The 25,759-nt window shown below is 32.6% G+C and overlaps 8 protein-coding genes and 1 long non-coding RNA gene across 9 annotated transcripts; 6 read left to right on the forward strand and 3 right to left on the reverse strand.

Annotated features, from left to right (window-relative positions):
• Positions 1 to 163: 163 nt before the first annotated feature.
• On the forward strand, positions 164 to 2,060 carry LOC103580395 (EP300-interacting inhibitor of differentiation 3). The gene is made up of 6 exons (XM_014445189.2): positions 164 to 416; positions 626 to 721; positions 778 to 908; positions 1,028 to 1,586; positions 1,671 to 1,789; positions 1,870 to 2,060. The coding sequence occupies exons 1-6, from the start codon at positions 287 to 289 to the stop codon at positions 1,915 to 1,917; spliced, it is 1,083 nt and encodes a 360-aa protein (XP_014300675.1). The 5' UTR covers positions 164 to 286; the 3' UTR covers positions 1,918 to 2,060.
• Positions 2,050 to 6,601, reverse strand: LOC103580396 (ATP synthase subunit beta, mitochondrial). The gene is made up of 4 exons (XM_053736875.1): positions 6,442 to 6,601; positions 3,957 to 4,436; positions 3,086 to 3,885; positions 2,050 to 2,729 (listed from the first exon to the last, which is right to left on the reverse strand). The coding sequence occupies exons 1-4, from the start codon at positions 6,548 to 6,550 to the stop codon at positions 2,556 to 2,558; spliced, it is 1,563 nt and encodes a 520-aa protein (XP_053592850.1). The 5' UTR covers positions 6,551 to 6,601; the 3' UTR covers positions 2,050 to 2,555.
• Positions 4,547 to 5,336, forward strand: LOC128667301 (uncharacterized). Its single transcript, XM_053736876.1, has one exon. It carries the CDS (start codon positions 4,616 to 4,618, stop codon positions 5,168 to 5,170), a length of 555 nt encoding a protein of 184 aa, XP_053592851.1. The 5' UTR covers positions 4,547 to 4,615; the 3' UTR covers positions 5,171 to 5,336.
• Positions 6,602 to 8,310: 1,709 nt separating the features above from the next.
• LOC103580393 (histone H1) lies at positions 8,311 to 9,827 on the forward strand. The gene has a single exon (XM_008562124.3). It carries the CDS (start codon positions 8,416 to 8,418, stop codon positions 9,073 to 9,075), a length of 660 nt encoding a protein of 219 aa, XP_008560346.1. The 5' UTR covers positions 8,311 to 8,415; the 3' UTR covers positions 9,076 to 9,827.
• A 52-nt stretch (positions 9,828 to 9,879) lies between these two features.
• On the reverse strand, positions 9,880 to 10,658 carry LOC103580394 (histone H4). The gene has a single exon (XM_008562125.3). The coding sequence runs from the start codon at positions 10,626 to 10,628 to the stop codon at positions 10,317 to 10,319; it is 312 nt and encodes a 103-aa protein (XP_008560347.1). The 5' UTR covers positions 10,629 to 10,658; the 3' UTR covers positions 9,880 to 10,316.
• Positions 10,659 to 10,919: 261 nt separating this feature from the next.
• Positions 10,920 to 11,511, forward strand: LOC103580392 (histone H3). Its single transcript, XM_008562123.3, has one exon. It carries the CDS (start codon positions 10,953 to 10,955, stop codon positions 11,361 to 11,363), a length of 411 nt encoding a protein of 136 aa, XP_008560345.1. The 5' UTR covers positions 10,920 to 10,952; the 3' UTR covers positions 11,364 to 11,511.
• A 435-nt stretch (positions 11,512 to 11,946) lies between these two features.
• On the forward strand, positions 11,947 to 15,165 carry LOC103580391 (uncharacterized). Its single transcript, XR_549589.3, has 4 exons — positions 11,947 to 12,169; positions 12,315 to 12,443; positions 12,532 to 12,699; positions 13,085 to 15,165. It is a non-coding gene; the product is annotated as an uncharacterized LOC103580391 (long non-coding RNA).
• Positions 15,166 to 19,033: 3,868 nt separating this feature from the next.
• On the forward strand, positions 19,034 to 23,488 carry LOC103580390 (activating signal cointegrator 1 complex subunit 2). The gene is made up of 9 exons (XM_053742810.1): positions 19,034 to 19,197; positions 19,339 to 19,416; positions 19,485 to 19,645; positions 20,241 to 21,032; positions 21,110 to 21,265; positions 22,162 to 22,246; positions 22,325 to 22,474; positions 22,551 to 22,997; positions 23,094 to 23,488. Exons 1-9 carry the CDS (start codon positions 19,159 to 19,161, stop codon positions 23,418 to 23,420), a joined length of 2,235 nt encoding a protein of 744 aa, XP_053598785.1. The 5' UTR covers positions 19,034 to 19,158; the 3' UTR covers positions 23,421 to 23,488.
• An 8-nt stretch (positions 23,489 to 23,496) lies between these two features.
• LOC103580387 (juvenile hormone esterase) lies at positions 23,497 to 25,749 on the reverse strand. The gene is made up of 6 exons (XM_014445208.2): positions 25,343 to 25,749; positions 25,134 to 25,271; positions 24,526 to 25,062; positions 24,299 to 24,461; positions 23,802 to 24,237; positions 23,497 to 23,739 (listed from the first exon to the last, which is right to left on the reverse strand). Exons 1-6 carry the CDS (start codon positions 25,550 to 25,552, stop codon positions 23,553 to 23,555), a joined length of 1,671 nt encoding a protein of 556 aa, XP_014300694.1. The 5' UTR covers positions 25,553 to 25,749; the 3' UTR covers positions 23,497 to 23,552.
• Between the last annotated feature and the right edge of the window lie 10 nt (positions 25,750 to 25,759).

The raw sequence follows: 25,759 nt of genomic DNA on the forward strand, positions 1-25,759 counted from the left end.
CTTCAGTAAAACTAATTACTCACATAAATTTATTATAATTGAATATTTAAATATTAATATCAACAATTACTATGATAATTATTAACTTGAATTTTAATTAATTTGAATTTTAAAAAAAATTACTGCGGAATTTAAATTTCCCGCGGATTTAGATGGCGCTTGATTTAAAAATTAAAAATGGCAGCAAACAAAAGAAAATCCCGCGTCTAGACTAACCTACTAGACAATTAAAAAACTAGTAAAATTAAGCAGTACATTATTTTAATATTTAATTAATTAATTTAAAATGAGCTCGCCGAGACTTATGAGCCCTGAAGGTTCGCAGGGCTCGCTTTCGTCAAGACGAAGTAATTATGGAACACCAACTGCACGTAAACAAGCCCTGCGTAATGTTTTAGATAGAACACAAAATTTACGTAAGTATTTTTTACTAATTAATTAATTAAAATGATAAATTATAAAAAAAGTATTTTGAAAAATTGCACCTGTAGTTTTTCAAATTTTCTACAAGTGCTTTTTTTTATTTTATTTTTAAATTAATTTGTTGATACGAAAATCTTGTAATTGTTAACTGTGCGATTTAGAATTATTAATTAATTAGATAATTATTTATTTGAATTTTTAGAAGCTCATCCTGGTTCCGAAGCGGCTCTTGAAACTCTGGAGGATGTGTTCCGCGAAGCTGATAACATTCATGATGACGTTCCAATTGAAGAAAAAAGTATGATTCAAATTTAAAATTTTTAATTGCTAATTAATAATTAACTTAATTTATAGTTAGTAATCAGGATGAAGTTGTGATGGATTCAGAAGTAATGAGCATGTCGTCAAAAGTTATTAAATCGTGTACTCAAGTATTGACTAAGGAGTGTAATACATTTAGTAGCCTGGATTTCGCGCGCAAATTGGTAGTTTATTGTTATTTATTTTATTTATTTAAAGAGACTGTTTGATTTTTAAGTTACGCTATAATGTTTTTTTTTAATTATTAATTTAACTGAGTTAATTATTTGAATTGAATTATCAGATGGGATACGTGCAACATTTACCAGACACGACAGTCAATGAATTGAACTGGTCGATGCTGGAGAGAGATATTCCCCCGTTTAAAACAACAGCGATTTACACGTGTCTGCTTAATAAAATAAAACGCGTTGGTAAGAAAAAAAATAAACTCAACAAAAGCAACAACAGCGCGAACAACAGTTTGAATGACAACGGAAGTAAGGAGGAAGCAAAAGGAGCCAAAACTCCAGTAAAAACTGAAAAACTATTAAGCAGCCAGCAGCGTGATAATTATATTAATAATATAAATGGTAAATTAAATCGCACGAGATTAAATGATCCCAATGTCACTAAAGTACGGCCTGATGAAGTTATCGAAGTCGAAACTGATGGTGATAATGAGAACAAAGCTGAGCTTGATAATTTACGTAGATTAATAAAATCTGTTTACAAAGAAAATGGTCATAAGCCGATAAATTATTTCAAACTTGCATTAGATCCCGGTGACTTTGGTAAAACTGTTGAGAATATGTTACATCTTGCTTTCTTGGCCAAAGATGCTTTTTTAATTTTCAAAACAGGTAATTAATAATAATTGATACTCTTGTTTGTTATTTTTAATATTGCCTTGAAATATTATTCATTACTTTTTCATTTTTCTTTAGACGATGATGGAAATTTAGTTATTCTACCAACACCCAGAGAAATGCGGGAGAATGCCAAAAAAAATAAAGACAAAAATCATCAGCAAAATGTCATCAACTTAGACATGGAAACGTGGCGGGTAATTTTATTTAAATGATCAGCCTTAATTATTTATCACTTCTAAAATAATAAATGAATATATTTATATATTTTTTGCAGCTTCTAAAGGACACCTACCGCCTCACCAGTCCAATGATTAATTTCTAAATCATAAATTTATTTAATATTTAAAGCCACTTGCATTAAGAAAAAAATTACCAAACCTTTGTTACTAAAATCTTTCTATCGTAAAAAAATATTTTTGTACTAAAAAGAAAATATTTTGAAATAAAGTCAAAATAAATTTTTAATTTTTTTTTATTAATTTTTTTTTTTACTAATATACAATAGCCGAGTTAATAAACTGACAATTGGTACTGACAATGGTTCGGTGATACATTTAAATAATTTTTACAAGATGTAAAAACAATTCTATTTTTATACGGACTTTAATATTTAAATATTTTTAAGTATAAACAAATAAGACCCAAAATAATCTTCCGCTCAATTTTAATTTTTTCAATTCTTGAAAAAAAAAAAAATCATTTTTAAATTGAACTACAGCGCAAGTTCAACTACACAATTTTATAGAGAACCTGAGTTTTAGTTAAGGAAGATAATTCCGGTCTCGAAGATTGTTTATTAAAATTGCTGTCGTTTAAATGTTATTTTTTTTTTTTTTTTTTTTTTTTTTTATAATTCGACTGTTTATTAACGCAGGTTCTCACGTTTAATATTCAACATCTTACTGAATATTTATGGTGATCATAAAACATTTATTTATAGATTATTACTAAATAAACAGCTTATGATTTAGCGAGTGTTTCTGCTTTCGCGACGACTTCTTCAATGGGTCCGACCATGTAGAAGGCGATCTCTGGCAAGTGATCGAGTTCACCGGCTAAAATCTTTTGGAATCCTTTTATTGTTTCTGTTAGTGGTACCAATTTACCAGGGTGTCCAGTGAAGACTTCAGCGACCTGTTTAAAAAATTTTTAATTAACAATTGTATAAAATAACTCTTACTCTACCATCAGAAATAAGCAAAAAAAAGAACAGCTTTTTTTTTTAAATGAAAATTTTGATACTGAAGTTAGCCGACGTCTAATAATTTTTTGATTTCCGTAAAAACGATAAATTAAAAAAAAAAAAAAATATTTTAAAAAATTGCACTTGAAGTTTTTTTGATTTCCTACATGTGCATTTTTTCAATTTTTTTTTTTAATTGAATATTCGTACAATAAAATTCAAAAATTGTTAACTGTCTGCTGACTTAAGAATCATATTTATTTCCATCTCTCGAATAATAAATAAAAAAAAAAAAAAAAATACAAACCTGGAAAGGCTGAGACAGGAACCTCTGGATCTTACGTGCACGTGCAACAGTCAATTTGTCTTCTTCAGACAATTCATCCATACCCAAGATGGCAATAATATCCTGGAGAGATTTGTAATCTTGCAAGATTTTCTGGACTCCACGAGCGATGTTGTAGTGCTCATGCCCAATGACATTGGGGTCCATGATACGCGAGGTGGAGTCGAGAGGGTCTACAGCTGGGTAGATACCCAACTCAGCAATGGCACGGGACAATACCGTAGTGGCGTCCAAGTGAGCGAATGTGGTAGCAGGCGCAGGATCAGTCAAATCGTCAGCAGGTACATAGATGGCCTGTACTGATGTGATTGAACCTTTCTTGGTGGTGGTAATTCGTTCCTGCATGGTACCCATGTCAGTGGCCAGAGTTGGCTGGTAACCTACAGCAGAGGGGATACGACCCAGCAGAGCAGATACTTCTGAACCGGCTTGGGTGAACCTGAAGATGTTGTCAATAAACAACAGCACGTCCTGTCCTTCTTGATCACGGAAGTACTCGGCGACGGTCAAACCAGTCAAGGCTACTCGGGCACGTGCACCAGGTGGCTCGTTCATTTGTCCGTAGACCAACGCTACCTTAGATGTTTTGTCTTTCAATGAAATTACACCGGTTTCAATCATTTCGTGGTAGAGATCGTTACCCTCACGAGTACGTTCTCCCACACCAGCAAATACTGAGTAACCTCCGTGAGCTTTAGCCACGTTGTTGATCAGCTCCATAATTAATACAGTTTTTCCTACTCCAGCTCCACCGAAAAGACCTGAAATAAATCATCAGTTTATTTATTAATTTATTATGTCAATTAATTAATTAATAAAAAAAAATAGTTACCAATCTTTCCTCCTTTTACGTAAGGAGCCAACAAGTCGACGACTTTTATTCCTGTAGCCAAGATCTCTTGCTCGACGGACATGTCCACGAACTCGGGAGCGTCGGCGTGGATGGCTGCCAATTTGTCGGTGTTAACTGGACCACGTTCATCAATTGGCTCACCAATTACATTTATAATACGGCCAAGAGTTTCAGCACCAACGGGAATACGGATTGGGTACCCGGAGTCCAGTACTGGCTGTCCACGAACCAGACCCTCGGTACCGTCCATGGCAATTGTACGGACGGTGTTTTCACCAAGATGCTGTGCCACCTCCAAGACAAGACGGGGAGTACGGTTCTGTACCTCAAGGGCATTGAGAATTGGTGGGAGTGCATCGTCGAATTGTACGTCGACGACCGCACCAATAACAGCAACGACTTTACCTTGGGCTACACCAGTTTTTGGTGCTGTGGCTGCTTTCGCTGCATAGTCACGTCCTGTAATTAGTTAATTATTTATTAGCAAATTTAAAAGACTGGATTTCGCGCAAAAATTGGTAATTTATTGATATTTATTTTATTTATTTAAAAGGACTGTTTGATTTTTAAGTTACGCTATAATGTTTTTTTTTTAATTATTAATTTAACTGAGTTAATTATTTGAATTGAATTATCAGATGGGATACGTGCAACATTTGCCAGACACGACAGTCAATGAATTGAACTGGTCGATGCTGGAGAGAGATATTCCCCCGTTTAAAACAACAGCGATTTACACGTGTCTGCTTAATAAAATAAAACGCGTTGGTAAGAAAAAAAATAAACTCAACAAAAGCAACAACAGTTTGAATGACAACGGAAGTAAGGAGGAAGCAAAAGGAGCCAAAACTCCAGTAAAAACTGAAAAACTATTAAGCAGCCAGCAGCGTGATAATTATATTAATAATATAAATGGTAAATTAAATCGCACGAGATTAAATGATCCCAATGTCACTAAAGTACGGCCTGATGAAGTTATCGAAGTCGAAACTGATGGTGATAATGAGAACAAAGCTGAGCTTGATAATTTACGTAGATTAATAAAATCTGTTTACAAAGAAAATGGTCATAAGCCGATAAATTATTTCAGGCTTGCATTAGATCCCGGTGACTTTGGTAAAACTGTTGAGAATATGTTACATCTTGCTTTCTTGGCCAAAGATGCTTTTTTAATTTTTAGAAAAGGTAATTAATAATAAGTATTATCAAGCTCCTATATTATGTAATTTATTTTCACCCTTTAAATTATACCTCAGGTAAAAGACCTAGTACCCAATCAGGGAACTAGTACTCGATCACTCCATGAATTTGTACATCGGTATTTAGTAAAAATAAATATACAAATTTCGGAGTGATCAGGTACTAATTCCTTGATACAAAAAAAAAAAAATTTCACGCAAAAGAGAAAATTTTATCAAATTTCAAATTTCTCACAATTAAATTTTATAAAAATATGTAAATGTATCAGCCCATAACCATTTTTATTCTTTATTCAAACGAATAAATTATTCTGCTACAAATAAATTAATTAATTAAAAAATATTTAAATATTCGCGGCCAACTTAATTTCCTCTAACAAAATAACGAATTAAAAAATTTAAAAAATTATTAACTACAGAATGAGTGTGAATTTGACTGACGATCGACAACTTTTTGAATTTTTAAACAAATAAATAAATAAAATTTAAGTATAAAATTAAAATTTAAAAAACGCGTATTTAAATATTTGAAAAATCAGTACGCGCCTTTTTTCAAATTCATTATATAAATTAATTAATTTATTTATTTAAAATTTATAAATTGTCGTCTGCAGTCATTCTTATACTCGATGAAATTTCATCCAGAATTTCTATCCTATTGATTTTCCTTCACTAGCACATTTTTAAAAAATATGTAAATATATGAGGTCTCGTCCTAAATAAATGAAATAATCTAATTGTCATTTAAAATTTTAAAAATATAAATATTAGGTAATAGTTACATAACTATAAAAAAAATCAATAATTATAAAATAAAATTCAAAAATAAGAGAGAGAGAGTAAATAAATATATGATTTACATAAATTTACAGATAATTTAATGCAGGGTAATTAATAAGTAAGTATCGGTAAGAAATGAGTAATTTTTTATTTAAATTGTGGATAGTTTGGGAATGAGAAACGGCCATGTTGGAACTGATGTGTAATGGAATCGTGTCGTGGTTGGATGACCGACAGGAGCCCTTATATAATCGATTGAGTTTTAAATGACATACATGAGATACTAATTATTTAAAAACATAAATCTAAGTGATGATTTGGATATTTGATGCAAGAGAAATTTAAATAAATTATAAATGTCGAACTTTTAAGAAAATGAGGCAGCGAAAATGGACGGTAGAAAGTGGGTGAGGAAAATGTTTTAGTTCTTGAGATTTTTTTGGACAGAAGTTGAAATGGTGAATTGTAAATTATTTTGTACTCACTGTTTACGGATAAAACTCCAGAAACTTTAGCGACTTCGGGTTGTAAAAGTGCGGGTTTGACGGCCCTTAAGGCTCCAGCGGCAGCTTTCGTTACGGCATTCAACATCATGGCCGGTCAAGTGAAGAAAAGCGACCGGAATAAAAATGATTTTTTACTAGTGTCGTTACCGTCACACCAGAATGCTAATTGTGCGCACGCGCACATTTATTTTGTTACAGAGTGTGCTAAATAAATATTTAAACCCTGGAAATCTTTATAGGGATTTTTCATTTTGAATTTTCGCGCCATCTTCATTTGGCGGGAAAAACTTTTTTTTTAATTTTGAATTTACTATAATTTTATTAGTAACCGTAATTTTGTGTGATGAAGAAATTTTTTGTCAAAGCTGTCAAAGTTTTTTTTATTTGGCAGGAAAAAATTATGGCGGCAAAATAAACGTTTGTAAAAGAAAATTTTAAATTATGAAAATTAATATTTTTTTTTTTGAAAAATTAAAAGTAAATTCACTAGTTCTAGAAAAAAAAAAAATAATCTCAGGCTTACACAAAAATAAAAAGATTTCAAGGCACGATAAAAATTTTGCAATTTGAATTTTAAAACAAAAATTTTCTATGATCCTTAAGTTAGCAATCAGTAATTTTTGAATTTGTTTTTCAAGAAATAAATTACAAGAAATCAAAAACTAAAAATATGCACCTGTAGAAAATTTAAAAATCTACAGGTGCAATTTTTTCAAATATTTATTTTTTTATAATTTATTGTTTAAATAAAAGTCAAAAAAATAATTAGACGTCGGCTAATCAGTATTATAAATTTTCTGAGAACTAGAAAAAATTTCTAGGAGTAAAATATTTGTTTTCACCTCAAAAAAATTGTTGTTTTCTATTCACAACACAAAATTTATCGAGACGGGTAAAAATTTTCTTGTGGTTAGTAAAAATTTCTCGGCACGAAATTTTTTTACTACAAATTGAAGTCAAAAAATTTTTTGAAGCGAACACGAATTTTTTGCTCCAAAAAAGTTTTTCTCACCTTAAAAAAATTTTTGTTTTAAATTCATAGTAAAAAATTTTTACCTCAATAAATTTTTTTTAGTCCAAAGAAAACTTTTGTTTTAAATTAAAAAAGAAAAATTTTTTTCATCTTATGAAAATTTTTGACTTCACTTCATAGTACATAAAATTTCTTGGAGCAAATAAAAATTTTTCTGGGACGAGTAATACTATTTTACTCCAAGAAATCATTTTTTTCTGTATAGAAGTGAGTAATTCATTAAAAGTAACTGATTAAGTTCAACCTGAACTTTTCTTGTAATTATAAATTTTTCATTTCCCATACTTTAGATTCGACACTTCCATTGAAGTCAAAATTCTTAAAAAAGTTAAATCACGTATTTAAAGTTAAAAACCGTAAAGTAAAAAAAAGTAACGCGTAGAAACTCAAAGTATGCTCGGGAGCGTCGAGTACAATCATGAAAAAAAAATACTTTGTGGAAAATTTTGAAAAATTTAATGGAACTGAAAATTAACTCAGTCATTAAATTTCACTAAAAAAAATAATTTCCTAGAGTTCTTAATAATTTTAATTAACAATTAGCGATTATAATGACGCATGTATAGTTTTAGTCACGATCGACCCCTCAGAAATATCAAATTATCGAGATAATAATTCGATTTCTACAATTTTTTTATGATCAGAAATCAGCTCTGAACTTTCCATTGTATAAAAAAATATTTTTCACAAATAAAAAGTCAGCGGAATATTTAAAAAAATTTAAATAAATACGAGTACTGAACACCGTTCGACGAAATTAGACGACTTGGTTCTGTCTGACAAGGAGGCAGTCTCTCTCCATGGTCCGCGCAAAAGTGTGTACCCAGTGCTCGGCGGCAGCATTATTACAAAGTGACAGTTTTTGAAACTGAACGAACGTATTTTTAAACCTAAACTTGAACGCAAATTCATAAACCACGATGACTGAAACCGCAGTATCACCAGTTCCGGCTACCGAGGAGAAGATTGTTGCCAAGTCTGACTCCCCGAAGAAGGCAGTCAAGGCTAAGAAACCATCTGCGAAACCAAGTCATCCAAGCACCGCTGACATGGTCACTGCTGCCATAAAATCTCTTGGTGAACGTGGAGGATCATCTCTTCAGGCCATCAAGAAGTACATCACCGCAACCTACAAGATCGACGCTGAAAAACAGGCTCCGTTCATCAAAAAGTTCCTCAAGTCTGCCGTCACCAAGGGAACTCTGGTTCAAACCAAAGGAAAAGGCGCTTCTGGATCATTCAAGCTCCCAGTTACCAAGTCTGCATCCAAGCCCAAGGTCGCTGGCGAGAAGAAACCTGCTAGGAAACCTGCCGCCAAGAAACCAGCAGCCAAGAAGACTCCTGGTGAAGCCAAATCTCCAGCTAAGAAAGCTGCTGCTCCTAAAAAAGCAGCAGTTAAGAAACCAACTTCTGCGAAAAAACCTGCAAAGGCTCCGGCCAAACCTAAAGCTGCTGCTCCGAAAGCCAAGAAAGCTGTCAAGGGTCCAACAGCCAAACCCAAGTCACCTAAACCTAAGAAGGTTGCAGCTCCAAAAGCCGCTAAGGCTCCTGCTAGGAAAGCACCAACAGTCAGGAAATAAATATTTCATATCTCTATTTAAAACACTAAACAAAAAGGCCCTTTTAAGGGCCGAACAAATTTTTTAAAACGTAAAACGCTCTCAGGTCGACATATAATCCTCTACCGAATTATTCTGTCTTATTAATTTATCTTTTACAGCCAAATCTAGCTTCGAGCTCAGTAACCTTAGATATCAAGTCTTGATTTTAATTCTTGGTAGATAATTTTCAAGTTAACGGAGCGAAGTGACTTTTGTACCAGTGGTCGACCATTAGAATTCTTGACCGTGATCCCAAAAAAAAATTCACGTTTTCGAATACTGGTCACAAAATTTTGCTGAGTAGGGAATTGTACGGAGATAATTATCTAGGTTTGACCCTACATTATGGGTCAAATGGGTCAGAATCAATTTCTATGGGTATTCGCTAAGTTCGAAGTTACGATTTCCCTAATTATTATAAACTCGAATTGAAATTTTAGTACTTTTGACAAAAATTCAAATTTTTGTCGGGGATCGGGATACAGATAAATCTACGGAAGAAATTTTTTTTGTTAGTTTACAAACTAAACTCCCCAGTAAATAAAAATTTAATACTTACCCTTGACTTTTTCGATGCAGATCGGGTAATTCGAAAATTGACGAATTATTCGATTTGAATACCTAATAATTACCGCTGTTTCTAAATATTGATCAATTGTAAGGTAAAAAAAAACTGAAACAAAAGGTGCTTGTTGTTACTTTTACTCCAAAATTACTAACTAGAGTTAATTTTATTATGTAAATTTTCTCTTAAAATGGAATAAATTTTACCATAATAAAGAGCGCGTTAACAAAATGACTGAAAGAGTTGAGTTGCAAATTAGAAAATATCTAAGAACTAACTATTTAAAGCAAAGGTGAATTAGACGTCAACTCGGGCTTACTTATCAGTTCGGTCAGATTGGAGATTTCAGATCTACGGATGATCTGGAGAAACATTGACAAGATTTAGTGATTTCCTGACGAAGTTTAGTCAGGTCTAAAAGACTTTATGAAAAATTTAAATCAAATGATATCGGTGTATGAACACGAAACGTCTGAAGTAAGACGAATACATGTTAGCATTTCAGGAGTTAGATGTCGTTAGTAGTATAAATTGGTGGGATCATGTATTAATGGATGGGTAAGAAACGAAACTTGAATAATTTTTTACGTGAAAAAAATTTGGTGGCCCTGAAAAGGGCCGTTTGGTTTGATATTAGCAGAGTCGAGTGATGAAATTAACCTCCAAAACCGTAAAGAGTACGGCCTTGACGTTTCAGAGCGTAGACAACGTCCATGGCGGTGACAGTCTTACGCTTGGCGTGCTCGGTGTAGGTGACAGCGTCACGAATGACATTTTCAAGAAAGACCTTGAGAACTCCACGAGTTTCTTCGTAGATCAGACCTGAGATACGCTTGACGCCACCACGACGAGCCAGACGACGGATCGCTGGTTTGGTGATTCCCTGGATGTTGTCACGAAGAACTTTACGATGACGCTTGGCTCCTCCTTTTCCCAATCCTTTTCCTCCTTTACCACGGCCAGTCATTGTCACGAATTTAAAGAGCGGAGACGTTTACTCGACGAGAGACAGAGAAATTATGACTTCGGAATCCAAAATGGCCGTATTTAAGCACTTTCTTACGATTTCCCTCTCCGCTCGATTCCAACGAAGCTGTCAAATTTTCTCCCACTTTTCGATTCGAACCAATCGCAGAGACGTTCGCTAAATTATCCCCCTCTACCGAAAATGAACGAATCAGAATGCGCCAAGCGACAAGAGAGTTGACAAAAAGGCGAAAACGAGGGGGCATTTTTCAATTCGCCCAAATCTCTTGACCGTATCGTTACGTCAATTCTCTCTTAACTTGCAATGGCTCGTACTAAGCAAACTGCGCGTAAGTCGACCGGTGGAAAGGCTCCACGTAAACAATTGGCTACCAAAGCTGCCCGTAAGAGTGCGCCAGCAACCGGAGGAGTCAAGAAGCCTCATCGTTACCGTCCCGGTACAGTTGCTCTCCGTGAAATTCGTCGCTACCAAAAGAGCACGGAACTTCTCATCCGTAAACTACCATTCCAACGTCTGGTTCGTGAAATCGCTCAAGATTTCAAAACTGATCTTCGATTCCAGAGCTCAGCTGTGATGGCTCTCCAGGAAGCCAGCGAAGCCTACTTAGTTGGTCTCTTCGAAGATACCAACCTCTGTGCCATCCACGCCAAGCGTGTCACCATCATGCCCAAGGACATCCAGTTGGCTCGTCGTATCCGAGGAGAACGCGCTTAAGTTGCTTCAACATCTAAACATACAAAACCAAACGGCCCTTTTCAGGGCCATCAAATTTTTTAAACAAAGAAAATTTTTCGAGTTTGTTCTGTCTCTTATATATCCTATCGTTTTTTTTTTTCTTACTAATGAAATTCTAATAGATCTTTAAAATAGATTCAACCGTCATCCCATTTCATTTATCTACTTTGATATTTAATATAAATAACTATTTATATATGACCAAATATAATTTACCTTGATATCCTAATTTTCTTATGCGTCAATTACTTCAATATTAAGTTCAAAATTAAAAACTTGTAAAATTGGGTACTTAAAGATTAAATTTGCTAAAATTACTCCAACTTAGCAAAATATCGGCATCTGATTGGATCAACTTAAGCCCCCTTTACCTGGAACCGGCCGATCACGTGGAAGTGTCAAACTGTCACCCGATTGGCTCGCAGTTACCGACGTTTCTTGCCAGAGCCAATCAGCGCCGAGAATAGCAGTAATCCAGTGGTTCGGTCAATTCGCTAAGATTAGTTATAAATACACCTGCTAATTCTGCATAATTCGCATTTGCTGCTCAGCTGTCAAAGAGGTAACACCTCATTATCCTTTGACACTTTTAGCATCCTCAGAGTCCAATTCAAATAAATAAACTAATTAGAGCCACTTATAAAACTTAAACTCCGCGATTTTAATTTTCCGCTTATAATTTATCTCTTTCGCAATTGTCTGCCTTCAAGAACGAACCTCTCCTTGCTGCTTCCTTAACTAACAGCCTTGAAAAAAGCCATCACAACTGCTATTGAATTTCAAACGTACGTATTTCTTTCAATTAAATTTTTCTTTCAACTTGACAGCAAGTCTGCAAACATGAATATTGAAGTTCGCTTCAAATTTACATAAGTGCGCATGCGCAGTCAACGGGAAAAAAATTAACAGTAAGGAAAATTGTGTTTACAGGTGGAGCTACCGTCGGATGCAGAGATGCGGATGTCAATAATGAGTTTTTATGAGAAATTTACAGCTCATGACAGCAACTAGAACCAAGTTTTGCTCCAAAGCTAATGCTTCGATTAATTATTCATTAAGGTGAATAATTATTTAATGAATGGGAATTCCAATGCCTAACTCAGTCTAGTGACCAAATACTTTAAGACTTTTTTTTTCTATTTTACAGAGTATGGCTGGTGTTTGAGAAATTATTGATGAATGAAATGAGAAATGACCCAAGCAGTAGAAAATTGATCCCTTGAATGCCGAATGAATGAGTGATAATTTGATGGGAGTTTTTACCTGCTGAGTGTAGGCGAACAAATATTTAGAAGCTGCTTACAAGACAGCGAATGTGAGTTTTTGAATGTTATAATTTTTTTATTTAGCTGGGATCGCTAATATTACGCGGAAAAAAATTCGAAATTTTTATTTAAAAATTCAACCTTTTAATTGATGAAATGGTGCTGCTGAAAAAAATATCGACACATTCAGTAGATTGACAAGAATAATAACTACTGTAAAATATTTCATGTTACAAACATAAAATTTTAATTTCCGTGAAACTATTAAATATCCGCTCAATCGCATAAATTATTTTCAACGAATGACTTCTCTGTTAAAAGCAACAATTTTTTGTTTGAATGAAAATTTCATTAAAGCTTTTCGAGTCACAAAATAAATTTACAGTTTCCACACAGTATTTTTTAAAATTGAGTCGGTATTTTATTGTCTTTCAGGATTGAAAATTGACCTTACTTAACTTGACCGCAACTACCAAATTATTTTAAATACTATTCATTTATTCTCTACGGTTTTAAAAATTGCAATTAAGTTTATAAGGTTTATGACAATACGCGTTTAAGTACTTTTCAATAAAATAATTCTGATATTTTTTTAATAAATTGAATTCAACAAATAAACAAATTATTCAAGGCTGAGTAATGATAGAATGAGATGTCAGGGATTTTGGTTTTATTATCAGAATTTTTAAATGATCAAGTATCAAATTTTAAAATAAAAAATATTTTTCGAGCTCATTTTTAGTTTTACGCTTAGTCATTCCGTCGAGGCTAGGCAAGTTGCCGTATCTTGATCCTGAAGAAATCAAAATACTGGTGGCCTGTCTGGTCAAGGCCGAACCAGCGGTCGCGTTTCACGTTAAAATCATTTTTTATTTTGAAAATTTAGGGTCAAAATGAGCTCATTTAAGAAAATGAACAGTAAATTTAAAATGTTGATTATTAGTTCAGAGGTTAATTAGTGGTGGGGCCTTGCAGTGCCAGGGATCTGGCTGCCGTCGGGTCGCCACTGAATGCTCCTTCAGGACATTTATTAATCCGACGATAGACCTCACAGCGAGTTGGCCACTATGGGCACATCCCTTTTTAGGGTTCTGCATTATCACTAAAAATAGCGAGCAGATAGAGCCGTTCGGTTTCGTACTGTTGGGCGTGCAGAGTTGACAGTATGGACAGCACGCGGTCATTGAATTGAGAAGTTGCATATTTTGTAATTTATTTTTTTTTTCTTTTTAGTTCAATGAATTTAACAGTTTTTTAAAAATGCTAATTTAACATTTTAAAATATAAATTAACGCAGCTTCTCTGTTCAAAATGATTCTCTATCTGCTACAGTCTCCGAATCGGTCGCTTTTCCGACAGAGTCACTGTGTCCCCCAGTTTCTTCAGGACTTGTGGATGCACCTCTGTAGTAAGGGCAACTGGGCCGGAATCGGCTGTTGGGGGGACTCTTCCAGATTTGAAGTAGTGAAAATATTGAGCACTTCTTATTAGTGAATGTACGTCGCTCTTGAAAAACACCGGTTTGCATCGCTCTGGTAATTGGTGTATTTTCACTAGTTCATTTTTAGGGAGATGGGAAGCTAAATGTGCGCTGGTGCAGTTAAACGATGCCTGTCCCAAGTGTGTCACCGAGGGAGAGGATTCACCGGAGTTTTAAATGTTGTGAGCACCTAGAGTCATTTTTTGTCCGCCGTTATTTTATTTATTACTATATTACATTACATTATATGACATTACATGAATTTGACAAGATCTGGCATCCGATTTCACATATGAATTTTTTTGCATTGATAAATCGTTCGGAAAAACCTCTGATCGGTGATGAAAATTTGTTGATTGTCATTTTTTAAATTTTAAATGTTTAAATAATTTATTATTAGTATAACAGAGGCCAGTTGCTCCTTTGGGCAATTTGAGTTCGCTGTCGACTACTGCGTTGATCGCTGTTGGTCCTGCCTATCATGTCCTTTGACTCTGTCAAACCATATAGGTGTCAACACTTCTCGTCAGAGTCAAGCGGAAGTTCGATTGCCGTGAGCAAATTTAGGATTTTGTTTGTTGATAAATAAAGTAAATTCTGCGTCGATGAATGAAAAATAGCCTCTGTCCGCGTTTGAAATTTTCAAGTCACGGTTCGAAACATTATTAGAGCCACCGAAGGCTCCGGTCGCGATAGTCAATTTTTATTTTTTAATTACTTTTTATTCAATTTAGCTTTTATTAGAACAGGGAAACAGTGGCTAAGTGTGCTCCTGTGGGCAATCCGAGCCTGCTGTCGACTGCTACGTTGATCGCTGTTGGTCCTGCCTATCATGTCCTTTGACTCTGTCAAACCATATAGGTGTCAACACTTCTCGTCAGAGTCAAGCGGAAACTCGGTTGCCGTGAGCAAATTTAGGGTTTTGTGCGCCGATTTATAAAACTACTTATACACTTTTCTATTAAATGTAAATTATTTTTTGTGAATAAACAGCCACTGTTCGCGTTGACAAATAGCCAGGTCCGTGGTTCGATATAGGGCGAATTGTTATACGGCGCGTACCGGGTTTTCAAACTACAAATATTTTTTATTGCAATAAAATTTATTTTACATAATAATCAGTTTGACTTCAAGTAAAGAGTCTCTATGTTTTCATCTCATTCGAAATTAATCGACTGAAATAATTTATTTATTTTTCCGTCAAACTTTTGAATTAACATTAGGAAACTTATGAATTCGAATTAAAGCTTAATTGTAATTTAAACTATAAGAGAAAATAAATTTCAACTGGATAATTATTTTGAACTGGTAGTAAAATTGAGGATAACTTGTGACACTTAAGCCAGAAAAATCTCAAGTGAGTAATTACTTACGCTTAAGCGAATACATGTTTATTTCAGCTTCAAGTTTTGAATGTTAATATTTTTCCAGGGGCTTTGATATTTTATTATTTAGGTTGCATTAAAAAAGTTATAAGAAATAAATAAAGCCAAATGAAATAAATTTAATGTGACTGATCTATTGCCAAAGAAATAATTATTTAATTAAAATTTTTAATGAAAAGAAACATAATTTTTTGAAAGGACTGTTTATAAATTTTGGTTAGTAAATATCATAAACTTGGTAATTATTTTTTTTATTTTTTATAGTTTATAAGAAAATCTATATATTGTTGCTTAAAAATTGAATATTTTTAATTTGAGAATGATTTTGAAGATTCATCATTTGCTATCAAAATTTTTACATATTTTCTATAGAAAAATCCAAATAATATTTATTTTTATGTTTCTTATTTGCAAAAAATTTACAGGAACAATACGAGAGGAAACTTGTTTCTCTATAAAAAATTCTTTGATTTTTAATCTTCCAACTTTGATATTATAATCAAGGGAATGGTTTTGATGAGTCACCATTCCTTGAACAAATTTTTTTTCCACTCTTTATTACAGTGAATTTTAAATTCAAATTTAAACCAAACTATTAAACATATTACAAAAATTTATGGAAACATAACTTGTAAGCATATTGCGCCTCTACAGAGAACCCTACCGATTTTTATGACCCAAATTTTCCCAAATTTTAAATGACTTGAATTGGCGCCATTTCTTCCCCATCACCGATGCATTTTATTGTAATTAATCTTGAGACAAAATTGAAAATCACCTCCCTGATGTGTGAAAAAAATTTACAGGAACAATACGAGATGAAATTTTTTCCTCTATAAAAATTCCCATGTTTTCAATTTCCGAAATTTCATATTGTTGTGATTGGACTGGTTTTGATGAATCACCATTCCTTCAGCAAAACTCTTTTTCTACTATTTATTATTATGAGTTTCGATTCGAAGTTTAAACTAAGCTATCAAAAGCATTGCAAAAATTTATTGAAACAAAAACTTGTAATGAATTTGCGCCTCCATACAGAAAACCCCAATAATTTTCACTGACCCGAATTTTCCCAAATGTTAATTGGCTTTGAAGATTCGTCATCTCTTCCCCGTTGATGATGCGTATCATCACCAATAATTTCAATATAAAAATTTAAAATCATCTTTCAAATATGCAAAAAAAATTAACAGGAACAATACAAGAGGAAATTTTTTTCTTTATAAAAAAAAACTGCAATTTTCAACCTCCCGTATTATTTATTGTCATCGGAATGGTTTTGATGAGTCGCCATTCCATAAAAAAAATTTTTTATCTACTTTTTATTACTGTAAATTAGATGTTGGAATTTGAGCCAGTGTCACAAATATAAAAAAATTTTACCGAAGCAAACACTTATAAGTAACATGCGTTTCTGTACAGAAAACCCCAATCATTCTCACTGACCCAAATTTTCCCAAAGGTTTAATGGCTTTGAAGTTTCGCCATTTTTCTCCATCACCAAATCATTTTATCATCAATAAGTTTAAGTTAAAAATGGCCATTGCGATATCAAACATGCGGTAAACGTTTGATAAATTAAAACAATTAGTTCGTTAACCAAATTAAACAAAATGGGTTTTTTGCGTAATGAAAATTTATCAGGTATCTATTGGCAAAAAATTTATGATTATTTTTAATGAAAAAAAAGAGTTATTATTTCTGATCAATCTAATAACTCTTTTTGGCGCTAACTAATACAAATTTTTTTTTATTGATTCTTTCAGCTTGATTTTGTTCATCGACTACGATAAGTAAATAAATTTAATTATTTCCTATAAATTGATAACCAATTAGCTCTTTTCAATGTCTTATTCAACAAAAAAAGTTTTTCAATTTATTCATATTTATATAACTTTCTTTTTATTTATTTTTTAATTCTTGCAGTTATATCTTGAATAAATCAAATTAATCTTTATGTAATTGACACCAAATGACACTTTTCAGCTCCTTATTATGACGATGAAAACGTATTCAATTATTTTAATTTCAGGGTCAGCTAATATTTTTTTATCATTTTTTCAGTAAAATTTTATATAAAAAAAATTATTGCCTATAAAATTGAATTTTTGATTGCACTTTTCAGCGTCTTATTATAATGATAAAAACTTTTTTTTAAATTTTTATTTCAGGGCAAACTAACATGAATTTTTTTAAAATTCTTTCAGTCAGATTTTAAATGACATAAATTATTGCATATAAAATTGATAACAAATGACATCGTTATAACGATGAAAACTCATTTTAATATTTCCATCTCAGGGACTGACTCATTTATTCATTTATTTTCTTTTAATTTTTTCAGGTAAATCTTATGTCAGATAAATTATTACTTATAAAAATGACACTTTTCACTGACTTATGAAAATGTTGAAAACTTATTCAAAAATTTAAATTTTAGGCACTAATTAACATTACTTTTTTTTTCTTTTCTTTAATTCTTTCAGTCTCATCTTCAATTTGAAAAATTATTCATTATAAAATTGACATCCAATGACACTTTACAGCGCCTTACTATCACGAGAAAGCCTACTCAAAAATATCATTTCGAGGTGAACTATAATTTCTTTTCATTTTTATTTCAATTCTTTAACTTTAATTGTAAATAAAACTAAAACTCCTTTATTCCCGGGTCCTTTTCAGGACCCCCCCAATTTTTCATACGTATACTCTCTCAAGTTTTAAATTCATACAAAATAAGCACTCATAAAAAACACTATGTTATTAATCAGTATAACTAATTTTAAATTTTTTGCAGAGTATATTTCCTGAAAAAAATTTCGCAATCCACAAGACCTATCCTTAACCTTATCCTTTCTCATTGAACTCGACAGATTCATTAAACATTTTTTTCGTTGTATTTTACAGCAATTAAAAATTTTCTATCCTAGCCCGTAAAATTTTTTTTAAGTATAAATATTTAAAATTTTTTTATTCGCTCGCAGTTACCAACGAAATAATTATTATCTTTTTCTATCGGTATTCGCGATCCAATCACAGCGGAGAAAATATCCCCTCTACTGCTATAAAGTTTTTCATTGGCTCGCGGGTACCGACACTTTCAATATTGTAATTATTTTTATCGAAACCTGCGAAACTAAATTTTTCTGTGATTTTATTTCAAAATAAATAGATCATTGCGACGTAGAAACAACTAATCGACATTGTAATCTCATGTCTCTCCACTTTCTACTCCAAGTATGTCATCTTATGTCTTTGACATTTTGCTTGACGCACTTTAGAAAAAAGGATTTTAGTAAAATCATCGACCCTTTTTCAGGCCAGCAAATTTTTTTTAAATTTTTCATTATCAAAATAATATATATATATATATATATATATATATATATATATATATATATATATATATATATATGCTACTTAATGTAAATTTACTTCGGGAAACTTCGGCTTCATTTTTAAAAAATTCCGAGTCTACTGACATCTACTGATATGACCTCTATATATTTTTAAATATATGAATACACATACATTTATATACTTATACAGCACATGTGTTAAGTACACGGCACCCATAACCTATCAAAACAAAAATAGTTGTATATAAATCTTGTAAAAGTTTTTTGACAGCAAAATAATTTTTAATGTCGAATGATTCTTCGGAAAAATTGGAATTATTCCAAGTAAGTCTCCAATTTTTTTTTCTCCCAAATTCATAACCTTCAATTACCATGTCTATTTCGCAATTTATTTGACTTCTTTAATTCAATGACAGTAACATATTTTTATTTTCCTGTCAACAATAAAAATTTTAAATTCCTCAGAATCCTAAAAATGAATCCCTAGAAAAAGTCGAGTTGGTTGTTTATGATAATGGGGTTCCGAAAGTCATTCCAGCTTTGGTGAGTTTATATTTTTTTATTTTTATTTGGATTAAGTGAAATTCTTTTAAATGTTGATTTTTTTTCAGTCGAAGCATTGGGTTGTGAAACGTTATTATTTATTGTATGAGATTCCAAACATTTATGATGAAAATGGCAAAGAAATATTGGGAGCTAAGTCTACGTGGCTGGAAATTATCAATTTTATGATAAATGATTTCTCTTGGCTGTTGCGGTTACCATTTTTCAAGTATGAACGTCAAAATAAATTCAAATTAATTGTAATTTATAATTACTCAGGTTTCATAGTTTTGAATAATTTTTGAATTCTAAATTCTTTTTGGAATTAAATCATTGAAATTTTATTATTATTGACGCAGTTGGTAATTAAATTTATTTATTTGAGAGAATTAATGAGATAAAGTTCATTTGTACTTTTATTTTTTAAATTTAATTTTGATATCGTTTTGGCGCGAAAATTTAAAAAATTATTTTGTAACCAGTAGTTTTAAAAATTTTTTTTAATTAAATTATTGAAAACAATTTGAAAATTGGAAATTTAAATAAAAATTCAAATTTTTTTTTAACTTTAGTATTTACAAAAAAAAAATAAAAATTTAAAACTGAAAAAAAATTCAATGTTAAAATTTTGATGAAAAAAATTAAAAATCAGAAACTAAAAAAAAAAGAAAGCATCAAAATTTTGATATAATTTTTTTTTCTTTATTTTAATAAAAATAAAAATTTCAATTTTTGAAATGAAATTTAAAAAAAAATATAATTAATAATTGTCAAAAATTGGAGGTAAATATTAATTACTAATTATTATAAATTTGTATTTGAAGATTTTGGTCAAACATTTCCTACAATCGGCCAATAATGACCTCAATAATATCAATACTACAAAATATCCCACGATTTCATAATCTGGATAAATTTCCCAACGATATCGAGATGCAAGAGTGCCTAGAAAAATTGCGTAGAAAAGTATTGAATATATTCGCGCGCATTGTCACCAGCAAAGAGAGTCCAAGTGAGTTTATGACCCCCGACTTTCACGGTACGCTGATCTATGAAAAATTTTTAATAACCATTCCAATTCTCATGGACTTGTGTCAGTTGTTCGGTCGCGAGAATGAAAAAGTGGTAAATAAAATAATAAAAATGTCTGTGAAATCCAATTATTCTTACATCGATGATTTGAAAATGACTGTCGAGTGCACGTGCCAGCTGCTGACTTCCTTAGAAAATAAACTATTCGACAAGCCGATCCCGAAAGCACCCGACGTTATTCGGATTACAGAAATAGACTCATCGGATGCCAAGTTGACTATCGAGGAAGTTGAAGACATGGTAATTTATCTGATGGACGTTGCGTCAAATATTGACATATTTTTGACTGTCTATCCACAGGCAATTGATTATTATGCCTGCGATTATTTTATCATGAAAATAATAAGCGTTTATGAAAATATTATTCCCATCATTTACCGTAAATATGATGAGCTCTCCCATAATAGCAGTTATGTTACAAATGATATTGAATTCAAACGATACTTGCTAATTGCCAGGGCGGGATTCATAAAAGTTTTCCGTAGTATTATTTTCAATAATATTGCAAACTTGTTAGAACACCAGTAAGTTATTTTAGTTTAGAAAATTACAATTCAATTTTTAGTATAATGTTTATATTTAAATATACATTTTTTTTTAGAAATATATTGGAGGAAGATAATATCAAAAAACGTGTCGATGAGTTTTTAAATTATTTAACAAGTGTGATATCTGATAGACATTTCATTATTGATTATAATTTAATGTTTTCTATTGAAGATGATATAGAAATGTTACATCAGATTACTTCGGATATGTATCCTTTTTTTATTGTGGCCAGATATGATCAGATACGACATATATGATCAATTATATTAATATATGATATCTGATACGACCAGACATGGTAATATATGATTAGTAAAGGTCATATATGATCATATATCGTACGGGATCACATATAATTATATATGATCATATATGATAGATATGATCATTGTGAGATCAGATATTGCCATATGTGGCCGTATGTGATCGGATATGATCATACATGGGCATATGTGATCTGACTCGGTCATATATGATTAGACGTGACCATATATGGTCATGTATCAATTAATTTATAATATCAGATAAGATCATATATGAATATATGTGGTTACATATAATCAGATGTGGGCATATGGGATCGGATAGCATATATGGCCGCATGTGATCATCTGATCATAATGTCCTATGTGATCTGACACAGTCATATATGATCAGGTGTAGTTTTATGTGACAAAGTATCAATTAATTTATAATATCAGATATGATCATATGTAAATATATGCGGTTACATATAATCAGATATGGGCATATGTGGTCAGATATGAGCATATATGGCCGCATGTGATCATATATGACTAGACATGGCCATACATGTTTATATATAGATATTTGTGATCATATATGATCAGATATAGTCATGCATGATCACAAATGGTCATATGTGATCAGAAATGGTCGTATGTGATCATATATATTAAGTTTTGGTATGAAATGTAATCAGATATGGTTACTTATGATCCGATATGTTCATATATGATCATATCTGAAGATTCATAAATGGTTACATATAAATATTGATATATATGATCATCTGATTTTTTTTTTTTTTTTCAAATTATTTCCTTAAAATTAATTATTAAAATTCCTTAACTAATATATTAGTGATGAAGTTAAAGAAAATTTTATAAAACGTTCAATATCTGAAGTAATTTTAAAATCACAACCCAAAGTTAAAAAAAATTCAATTGTACGTATAAATAATTTATTAATTTTAATTACATCAAATAATTAAGAATCTATTTATTAAAGAAATTAAATTTTTAAGGAGCCAATGCCTGGTCCAAGTACCGATGAAGCAGTTCCAGGCCCTTCAGCAACGGCTACCAACTTAACTGATAAGTCTGATGTTAATATTAAAAACTACATAAGAGATGTCAAAGACGTCATGTGTGATTTAGGCGACGGTTTTATTGAAGTAATTTTACTGAATACATTTTATTCATTTACCAGATGACAGTTTTAAAATACTAAATTAAATTTGACTTTTGTAGAAATGTCTAAAGCACTACAAATATAATACAGCAGATGTAATAAATGCAATACTTGAAGATAATTTACCTAGTGAATTAAAAGAATTAGACAGGACACTGCCCTACATACCAGCGGATCCCGCCGAAGCATCGGCTGCCGTCGACAGGACTCTGGGATTCGAGCGGCTGAATGTCTTTGATGGTGATGAGTTCGACGTTATGACTCAAGACAAAATCGATAAGTCTCGTGTTCATCGCGGCAAGAGAAAAGATAAATACAAAAATTTGAATGAAATGTTGAATGACAAATCGTTCAAAACTGATACAGTCAATATTTATTCCAAGTACGGAGTGATTGAAGACGAATACGACGACGAGTATGACGACACATATGAAAGTCATGATGTCGGCTTACGTGGTGCTGATGATTGTGTTGAAATGGATGGCAAACCTTTCACTACACCCAGAGTAAGTTTTTAAAACACAAAACTTTGATTCGGAACTCCGATTAAATCATAGCTTCTAATCAGGAAATTAATAAATTAATTTATTAATTAATTTTAGGTCCTCCGAAATTACGAAAAACCTGAAGTATCTGAAGAAGAGTCTGAGGAAGAAGAAGACCAGCAGACAAATGGCCGATGTAATTTTGTTCAAGACCCCAGCATGCTGCGAGAGAAACGCGAAGCCGCGTTCCGTGGACGTGTTTTTAAACGCGGGGGTAAGTCATCGGGATCTGGAGACGTCGTTGGTAAACCCAAAGGCCAAGGTAATGATAAAGATGTTCTAATAAATCGTGATAAGAAAAATACGAACAAATCATCCCGAGCTAATCACAACCGTCGCTCTGGTGCTGAATGGAAACGCCGTCAAGGAATGGTGCCGTCTTAGAAAATATATATTAAATAATTAAATCAGTATTTAATTATATTTAAATAAAAATAAAATTTAATACAACTTTTAATTGTGAGAGTTAAATTTTATTTGTGCTTTAGTTTTTTTTTTGACACCAATGAAAAATTGTTACGAACATCCGTTTTCATTTCTAAGCGATGGCTCTTTTAGACTTTGGATATATTTTACAAAATCATCAGTCGGTCGGGATCCAACGGTAAGTCGGCTATCGATCTCTAAGCACGTGCCCTTGGATCCAGATGCTGGCCAGTTTATATTCAAAAGTCGATCCGATGTTCCTTTGGGCGTCGGATTTCTTAAAAAAAGAATAATAAAATTATTAAGAATTTATTTGAATAAATATGCGACCCAACTTACCCGTACTTAGCAAAGTTGCTCCACATCCTAACCATTTTCTTTCGCTGGATTCCGATTTCACTGTTCGGATCAAGCGATTGGTATTGATGTGGCGCCCAAAATATTTGCAAAATGTCGTCTCCGTGCCCAGCGCCATCTAGGTTCATACCCAGGACCCTATGACTGGATGCTGGGTAATCAAATGAATTGCGATAGTAGTAAACTGGCGCTGAACTTGCCACCAGAAATTGCTGGGTCCGGTCAATCCCGTCGTTGAATAAAATGTCGGACGTTACGTTGGATATTTTGTTAAGCTCGACAATAGTAAACGAGTCATTGTTTTTACTGCGAGTCTTAACGTCATATAAGAATTGAACCTGTTTCGTATGTCGTAAATCGGGATATTCTTTCATGCATTCGAGACACCCGTCAATGATTCCGTCCCGGGAAGTTTTACCTGGAATTTTATATTCTTATACTTTAGGCAAACAAATGGCGGCCATTTCGTTTAAACTTACTGAATCCAGTGTATGACAGCGTTTCTGTGTGCGTCATTCCCATCATAATCGGCACCTGACTGAAATTCCCGGTATTAAATTTATCTACCGAACATTTGGTAAGAAATGGAGACTCTGCTATTGTAGGATCTTCAATTGTCGGGGTCATGTAGGGCACGAAAACCTATTGGAAAATTTACTAAATTACTTTGGTTTCTTTAGACACGACTATAAGTGAAAATACTTGCGTTTGCGAGGTTGGCGACAGTCAGGACAAAATCATCTGCAGAAAAAGTGTAGAATTTTTGCAACATTAATGACGCGTCTGTTGTATCTATTCCGAGGTATCTACCAATAGCGAAACCGCGAGATACTGCTTCGGGTAGAGGAATGAACCCCCAGCGATTCAAAGGAGATCCGCTCATAGCTATCGCTGATTGGAATAATCCAGCTGATGAATCAGAAAGCACATGGTACAAAGTACAAACAGAACCAGCACTCTGTCCAAAAATCGTAACTCTCTTAGGATCTCCACCAAAATTATTGATATTTTGTCTAACCCACTGAAGCGCAAAGTTTTGGTCCTTCAAGCCGGCATTCCCGGTAGCATTTCTGTGATTGAGAGACAGGAACCCCAATGCTCCAAGGCGGTAATTCATCGCAACGACCACCACGTCTTCTTCAATTAAAAAATCGGGCCCATATGACTCGGGACTACTGGACCCGCTTTCAAAACCTCCTCCGTAAATCCAAACCATTACCGGTCGTAACTTTGTGTCCCAGATCTAAAATAAATAAACACAGTTAGTAATAAAATCTCATCATCGACTTTAGATACTACACTTATTGCAATTACTTTCGGTGTATAAACATTCAAATAAAGACAGTCTTCATTTCCGACAACAGACCCATTGATAATATTCAATTGCGGACAATCATTTTTATGTTCCGTTGCCTGATAGATTCCTGTCCATGCATCGGCTTCTTGTGGAGGCTGCTCAAAAATGAATCATTATTATTTTATATTAAACTTCGTAGCAGCTTTCTTGACGAAATTTTCGTTACCTTAAATCTGAGATAGCCAAGTGGTGGTTTTGCATAAGGTATTCCCAGGAAACTCGAGTAGCGAACATTCTTACCAACAGTATTCACTAACTTGCCCTGAACAAATCCTTTGGTCGTCCTGACGGGTTCCGTTAGAATATAGTCCGCATAAATAGAACACTGAACCCAGCTAAAAATAATTATTTCAACTACCCACCTAGCCTTATTCATTGTACTTAGTCAAAGAACATATGTTCCTCAAAACCTGCTGAGATAACACTTGGTTTCATTTTATAGCAGTTTTGTACAAAGAACAGTTACAAGTACTATATGCAAATGTGAATGGCGTTATCACCAATTAAAGTTTGTTTTATTCTTATCATTTATTTATTTATTTACATTATTGCTGAAACTTGCGATGTATTTTACATAAACGGC

Source organism: Microplitis demolitor, chromosome 2 (genome assembly GCF_026212275.2).
Source record: "Microplitis demolitor isolate Queensland-Clemson2020A chromosome 2, iyMicDemo2.1a, whole genome shotgun sequence".
NCBI classification, from domain to species: Eukaryota; Metazoa; Arthropoda; class Insecta; order Hymenoptera; family Braconidae; genus Microplitis; species Microplitis demolitor.

Coding starts and splice junctions, on each gene's coding strand:
- LOC103580395 (XM_014445189.2), top strand. CDS start 287: ATGAGCTCGCCGAGACTTATGAGCCCTGAAGGTTCGCAGGGCTCGCTT. Junction 909..1,027: donor TGGATTTCGCGCGCAAATTG/GTAGTTTATTGT, acceptor TTGAATTATCAG/ATGGGATACGTGCAACATTT. Junction 1,790..1,869: donor TAGACATGGAAACGTGGCGG/GTAATTTTATTT, acceptor TATTTTTTGCAG/CTTCTAAAGGACACCTACCG.
- LOC128667301 (XM_053736876.1), top strand. CDS start 4,616: ATGGGATACGTGCAACATTTGCCAGACACGACAGTCAATGAATTGAAC.
- LOC103580396 (XM_053736875.1), bottom strand. CDS start 6,550: ATGATGTTGAATGCCGTAACGAAAGCTGCCGCTGGAGCCTTAAGGGCC. Junction 4,437..6,441: donor TGGAGTTTTATCCGTAAACA/GTGAGTACAAAA, acceptor AACTAATTACAG/GACGTGACTATGCAGCGAAA. Junction 3,886..3,956: donor CGTAAAAGGAGGAAAGATTG/GTAACTATTTTT, acceptor GATTTATTTCAG/GTCTTTTCGGTGGAGCTGGA.
- LOC103580393 (XM_008562124.3), top strand. CDS start 8,416: ATGACTGAAACCGCAGTATCACCAGTTCCGGCTACCGAGGAGAAGATT.
- LOC103580394 (XM_008562125.3), bottom strand. CDS start 10,628: ATGACTGGCCGTGGTAAAGGAGGAAAAGGATTGGGAAAAGGAGGAGCC.
- LOC103580392 (XM_008562123.3), top strand. CDS start 10,953: ATGGCTCGTACTAAGCAAACTGCGCGTAAGTCGACCGGTGGAAAGGCT.
- LOC103580390 (XM_053742810.1), top strand. CDS start 19,159: ATGTCGAATGATTCTTCGGAAAAATTGGAATTATTCCAA. Junction 22,247..22,324: donor AAGTTAAAAAAAATTCAATT/GTACGTATAAAT, acceptor TAAATTTTTAAG/GAGCCAATGCCTGGTCCAAG. Junction 22,998..23,093: donor AACCTTTCACTACACCCAGA/GTAAGTTTTTAA, acceptor AATTAATTTTAG/GTCCTCCGAAATTACGAAAA.
- LOC103580387 (XM_014445208.2), bottom strand. CDS start 25,552: ATGAATAAGGCTAGGTGGGTAGTTGAAATAATTATTTTTAGCTGGGTT. Junction 25,063..25,133: donor TGAATGTTTATACACCGAAA/GTAATTGCAATA, acceptor TATTTATTTTAG/ATCTGGGACACAAAGTTACG. Junction 24,238..24,298: donor GCTGTCATACACTGGATTCA/GTAAGTTTAAAC, acceptor ATAAAATTCCAG/GTAAAACTTCCCGGGACGGA.